The 6,894-nt window shown below is 35.8% G+C and overlaps 1 protein-coding gene across 1 annotated transcript in view; it reads left to right on the top strand.

Annotated features, from left to right (window-relative positions):
• Positions 1-6,894, top strand: part of CUBN (cubilin (intrinsic factor-cobalamin receptor)) — a 121,979-nt gene that overhangs the window by 18,956 nt on the left and 96,129 nt on the right. The window contains exons 6-8 of the mRNA XM_008567728.1: positions 408-613; positions 1,865-2,049; positions 3,224-3,416. Of these exons, the coding sequence (XP_008565950.1) occupies positions 408-613; positions 1,865-2,049; positions 3,224-3,416 (584 nt within the window). The remainder of the gene's footprint in view (positions 1-407; positions 614-1,864; positions 2,050-3,223; positions 3,417-6,894) is intronic.

Here is a 6,894-nt window from a genome sequence, read left to right as displayed (position 1 = left end):
AAAAAAAAAAAAAAAAAAAAAAAAAAAAAAAAAAAAAAGCTAAAGAAAAGGGCCGGCCCGGTGGCGCACTGGATAGTGCGCCGCTTGGGAGGCGCGGCGGCGCTCCCGCCCGAGGGTTCGGATCCCACATACAGACCAGTTCCCGCTCACTGGCTGAGCGAGGCGTGGGAGCAACACTGAGGGTTGCGATCCCGTTGCTGGTCCCTGGTCCGGTACGGGGGCGACACTGAGGGTTGCGATCCATTGCCGGACACGGAAAAAAAAAAAAAAAAAAAAAAAAAAAAAAAAAAAAAAGCTAAAGAAAAGTTTAAAAGTGAACAGGTTAATCCAGCACGTGATTCAGTATATTCCCCAAAATCCATTCTATCAGTTTTATCTCTGTAAACATTTTCTTTTTTCCAAATCAGATCTTTCCAGCTGGAGGACTCTCCGAACTGTAGCAAAGACTTTGTGGAGATCCGGGAAGGAAACGCCACTGGTCACTTGGTGGGACAATACTGTGGAAACTCTCTTCCTCACAATTATTCATCCATTGTTGGGCATATACTGTGGATCAGATTTGTCTCTGATGGCTCAGGCAGCGGTGTTGGCTTCCAGGCCACATTTACTAAGAGTACGTTGGTTCTGTTTTGGTGATGGCTTCCAGGATATACCCTACAAACCAGAAATTATAACAATTTTTTCAGCATTGCACTAAGCAAGAACAATCCTGAACCGTACACCATTCTCCTATATTATCTTTGTGGAATTTCTTTATTATGTAATATATTAGAAAAACTAAATTATATATGAATGGCTCATAAGAGCAAGGAAGAACATTCTCAATGGCTCTAATACTCTTTTTACACTCTAGTTTCTACCTAATGTTCAAGTAAATATTTTTATGATACTGTTGTTAAGGAGTCTTCTAATATGTTATAGTTCAGATTTGTGTGTTTATGTCAAATATGTTTCATTTGATTCCATAAACTTTATATTCTTCAAGTTAAAGGCATTTAGTATTACTTTGGAATTGACTTAAGTGCTCAGATATTATAACAACAGGGTATTCTTCCAGTAGGATATAATGTTAAATATTTTTACTTTTTAACTCAAGTTTTCCATAATTGGCTATTCTATTTGCAGCTCCTAACTGTCAGTTTCTTTTATAGAATTTTTAAAAACAACTTCCCCTTTTTTTGTAAAACAAATTAAAATAGGTAAACCAAAATTAGTGAATGGGACTGGTAACCCCCTTTCCCACGACTCCAAGTCCTCTGGGATTGTGAACCCCTTTTCACACGAGAAGTTGTTGCCTCTTTTCACACCATGCAACCTTGTAAGGAGATGGAATTCCATTCACAAAATCACCCTTCTCCAAGGAATTAATAGGTAGCCCAGAAACCAAAAGGGAAGCAGTATTTCTTTCAGTAGTCAGAAAAGAAAGTACAAGTCAATTAAAAGTCCATCCTTTTTTGGGCCGAGCCCGTGGCGCACTCGGGAGGGTGCAGCGCTGGGAGCACGGCAGCGCTCCCGCCGCGGGTTCAGATCCTATAAAGGGATGACCGGTGCTCTCACTGGCTGACCGGTGCTCTCACTGGCTGAGTGCGGTGCGGCCGGTCTGAAAAAGGACCCTTTTTTGGGCCGAGCCCGTGGCGCACTCGGGAGGGTGCAGCGCTGGGAGCACGGCAGCGCCCCCGCCGCGGGTTCAGATCCTATAAAGGGATGACCGGTGCTCTCACTGGCTGAGTGCGGTGCGGCCGGTCTGAAAAAGGACAAAAAAAAAAGTCCATCGTTTTTGATATCTCTTGCCTTTTGGTTTTTTTCTTTTGATTAAAGAGCTATCCTAAGTAGGTCTGATTTACTACTCTGTTTTACCTCCTAGTTTTTGGCAATGATAATATTGTGGGAACTCATGGGAAAATCGCCTCTCCCTTCTGGCCTGGAAATTACCCCCATAACTCCAATTACCAGTGGATAGTAAATGTGAATGTGTCTCAAGTTATCTATGGTAGGATCTTGGAGATGGATATTGAAGCAGCATATAACTGCTATTATGATAAATTAAAGGTGAGTTTCCATGTGCAATCAATATTTATAAATTTTGGTGAATTACTTTTGGCAAAAATTAATCTAAGTTAATGTCTATTCATACATTTACAAATCATATGAGATAGTCTCCCCTAAGATTTCTTAGATGGAGGCAATTCCAGTACTATATTATTTTCTATTGTGTGTCTAAGGGTTTCTTTTAGTACTAATTTATATGTTGGTCTTTGTCTAAGCATGCATGTATATCCTAATTAAGTATTCTATTTTGTATCCAATTTTCCCCTTTGTTTTTATTTTATAGTGTTAGAAATTTGAAGGATCATATCAAAATTAATAAATATTAAAAATTATGGTGATCATTGCCATTGAGATATTGGCTACCATATCAATTCCAGATACACTATCAGTTTTTTGAAGGCCAGGATCCTACCTTATTCATCTTGGATACTCAGTGCCTTGAAAAGAACCCAATACCTGATAGATGACCAATATGTGTGGAAACAATTGTTATATAATTTGAAAAATAGAGATTCAGTACAGAATTTTATAATAACTGTTACAATGAATTTGTTCCAAATTATTTGGAAACTATCATAAAATATGTGTCTAAATAGATCATTTAGTATTTTAAACCAAACGAAAGCAATTTATCCAGTGCTTTGAATGTGCTGAGCCCTGCAAGCTGTGACTTTTGTTTTGTTTTGTTTTCATTAATTCATCTCTCCTTCTGTAGAGATATGAACCCCTTTAGGACACCTGTACACTTTCTGTCATTAAACCTTTCCTCTTTCTTGTTGTTTTTCCCTCTTCATTCTGATTCCTTCCTTTGAGGTTCCAAAGCACATTCATTAAGTACAGTTGTTGCACACCTATCCTGGTTCCTACTCTTTAACCCAAAAATTTTAATGTAAATCATCTGATGAGCTATATCCTACAAACCATTTTTATTAATATGATTCTGTAACAAAGATATGAAAAAATTTTAAACATATTAAATTATTTGCAATAATATTTCATATCTAATGGCACTTTCTGTTTTAAACTGAAATAAAATGTTTATTCATTTATTGCTTTCTTCTATTATAATAAAATTGTAATAATATAGGCATCTTTTAAATTTTCTTTTTTTATGAAGAAAAATAGAGGTAATCGCCTAAATTCAAGTGTTCTATTATCTGTTTTTTACATGCAGATTTATGATGGAGTTGGCATTCATTCCCGTCTGATTGGAAGTTATTGTGGTATCCAGACTGAATCTTTTATGTCCACTAGAAATTCTTTGACATTTCAGTTTTCTTCTGACTCTTCAATCACAGGGAAGGGATTCCTTCTGGAGTGGTTTGCAGTGGATGCTCCTATTGGACCTTTACCTACTATTGCTACAGGTGTGTTGAATAATAAATGACATTCTTTTTAGAACTGATATGAGTAGGCCAATATTTTAAAGGGTCCTATCATAACAGGGTCCAAATACACACATAAGTACAGCCCTAAAGCCCTTTCTCCATATTCTTTTAAATTCATAAACATTACATTTTATAAAAATTGTACTTTTGTTTCTAAAAAATACAGGTGTCCCATTATGTTTTTCATATTAATTAGGGGTTTGATATTCATAAGATTATTCTACTTACAATTTCTGGAGACTACCTTTTATATATGTATATATATAGAGAGAGCAAGGATTTATGGAACCAATATGACAATTGCAACTGGGGAGACACATAGTCAGGTCACCCTGAGAAATGTAGATATTCATAAGATTATTCTACTTACAATTTCTGGAGACTACCTTTTATATATGTATATATAGAGAGAGAGCAAGGATTTATGGAACCAATATGACAATTGCAACTGGGGAGACACATAGTCAGGTCACCCTGAGAAATGTGTTCCCTGCTAGAAACTACTTTAGATATCTCTCAGAATTTGATTTGCAAATAGCACGCACACAGTAGTTAAGGATCAACTAATAAAAATAACTGTTTTTCCTTTATATTTTATTTTAAATATGCCTTCAGTAATGCTTCACTTTCTCCTTAGGTGATTTTAAACCTTTACGTTTCAAGGTAAAATGGGCCGAGTTTTACTTAAAATGTTCAGTTTTCAACAAAGCATTAGCATTATTAGATGCAGAATGAAACTGGAAAGTATGGCCCATAAAAAAGAAAAGAAGCAATCCAAAGAAACTATCCTGGAGGAACTCAAGATATTGCACTTAATTAACAATGACTTTAAATGAGCTATTATAAATATGTTAAAGAACTAAAGGAAACAGTGTCTAAAGAATTAAAGGAAAGTAAGGGAATGATGTCTCACCAAATAGAGATTATCAATAAAGTAATGGGAAAAAAATTTTTAAAATAAGAACGAACTAGAAATTCTGAAGTTGAAAGGTATAATAACTGAAATGAAAATGTACTGTCGGTACTCAGTAACAAATCTGAGCACGCAGAAGGAAGAATCAGCCAACTTGAAGGTTATCCTGTTGAGAGAAAGTAAGAGAAGGAATAAGGAATATTGTACAGATCCTTAGACACCATCAAGCATGCCAACATATGCAAGATAAGAGTCCCAGAAGATGAGGAGAGAGAGAAATGAAGCAAAAATTGTTGAAGAAATAATGTCTGAATGCTTCCCAAATTTGATAAAAAATCTACATATCCAAGAAACCCAACAAACTCCAAGTAGGATAAACTTAAAAAGGTCTATGCCTGGATACCTCATCGTCAAAGCCAAAAAAGAGGATTATTTTTAAAGCACCAAGAGCATATGAATCATCATGTGAAAAAAATCCTCAGTAAGATTTACACCTGACTTTTCACCAGAAACCCATGGAANGAAGTGCTGAAATATAAAGACTGTCAATCAAGAATTTTATATTCAGCAAAAACATCCTTCAAAAACTAAGTAGAAATTAAGGCATTCCCAGTTAAACAAAAACTGAGATAGTGCATTGCTAGGAGACCTGCCCTACAAGAAATAATACAGGGAGGTGTTCAGGCTGAAATGAAAGGCCCTAGAAATCCTTATGTACTAGACAGTGGGGTAAAGATAACTACATAAGTCCATATACTTGTTAAAGACAATATAAATGTATGTTTCCTTGTAACTCTTCTGCCATCTGATTTAAAAAGACAACTGCATAAAGCAATAATTATAAAACAACATTGATGGGCTTATAATGTTGAAAGATGTCATTTGACCAACAAAACTTAGCTGTAATACTAACTTAATATGAAAAGTATACAAAACTTAGCTGTAATATAATATTGCTCCATCCTCATCCTTTATGGGAAGAATATTTCCATCCTTTATGGAATATGGAATTCCTGTATGGAATATCCTTCCCATAAAGGATGGGAATGAAGCAATATTATATTACAGCTAAGTTTTGTATACTACTCATATTAAGTTAGTATTAATCCAAACTACATTGTTTGAAGTTGAAATATTAATTGTAATCCTCTAGAGCCACTGAGAAAAATAACTAAAAAATATATAGTAAAAGACATAACAATGTTTTGAATGAATCTCTTTGAGTTTCTCTATTAACTTAGCTGGTAGCTACTGTGCCCATCAGCCACCAGATGCCCAAATGAAATGCCAGCTGGAGATCCACCTGCATGGGTTCCTTCCAGAATGCCTCACTTTCAGGGTTTGGATAGTGGGAAAGGTTTCAATGACACAACCACAGGATGAAAATTTAAGAGTGTTTAGTGATTACTTACCCTGGGGGGTACACAGCATACTTGGAGGCCACACACGGAGGTCAGGGAGAAAGAGAGCAAAAGGACCCAGGAGCCAATGTATTTATTGGGTCCAGGGCATTATCCAAACAGATTGCCTGCAGAGAGCTTTAACTGGTGGGTTTAAAGCAAGCAAGCTAGTTCCAAGAGGTTACCCTGTGACTGAGAGATGGTCACTTTAAGTTCACAGGCAAATGTCTAAATGGTTCATTTAAAAGAAGTGGTGGGGAAGCAGGGAGCCCAGCATGCTAGGTGGGAGAGATGTCTCTTTTTATCTGTGACCACTGCCACCAGCTGGAGCCATTTAAGTGGGATATAGCATTGGAAACTATGTCAAGGGTGACTGAGCCCTACTTTTAGTATAAGAAAGTTAAGGTTATAGTTAAAGATGGATGTTGAAGCAACATAAAATTATAAGCACTCACTTCTATTATATGATAGCAAAGTTGTATACACTATTCAAATTAAGTTAGTATTAATCCAATCTACATTGTTTTCAGATAAAATGTTGATTGTAGTCCTCAGAGAAAATAATTCAAAAATGTATAGTAAAAGAAAGAACAAGTGAATTAAAATGGCATACTAAAAAATAAGTATTTAATACTAAGACAGACAATAATAAGTATTGATAAAGATGTGAAAAAATTGGAACCTTCTATATCGCTGGAGGAATGTAAAGTGATGTAACCACTCTGGAAAACAGCTTAGCAGTTCCACAGAAATTTAAACAGAGTTACCATATTATCCAGCAATTCCACTCCCAGTTATACACCCAAAAGAATTGAAAACATATGTTCACACAAAAACTTGTACATTAATGTTCTCAGAAGTATTATTCATAATAGTGAAAGAAGAGAAACAACTCAAATATCCATTGATGGATGAGTGGGAAAATTAAGTGTGTTATGTCCATGCAATAGAATACCATTCAGCCTTAAAATGAAGGAAGGACTGATTCATGCAACAATATTGATGACCCTTGAAAACATTATGCTAAGTGAAAATAGCCACTCACAAAAGACCACATTTCACATGAATCCATTTATACAAAATGTCCAGATAGGTAAATCCACAGAGATAGAAAAGAAATTGGTGGTTGCCTGGGACTAGTGGA

This window comes from Galeopterus variegatus, unplaced genomic scaffold (genome assembly GCF_000696425.1).
Source record: "Galeopterus variegatus unplaced genomic scaffold, G_variegatus-3.0.2 Scaffold339, whole genome shotgun sequence".
Lineage (NCBI taxonomy): Eukaryota > Metazoa > Chordata > Mammalia > Dermoptera > Cynocephalidae > Galeopterus > Galeopterus variegatus.
The sequence above is the reverse complement of the archived record's forward strand: the minus strand, read 5'-3'. Positions and strand labels throughout refer to the sequence as shown.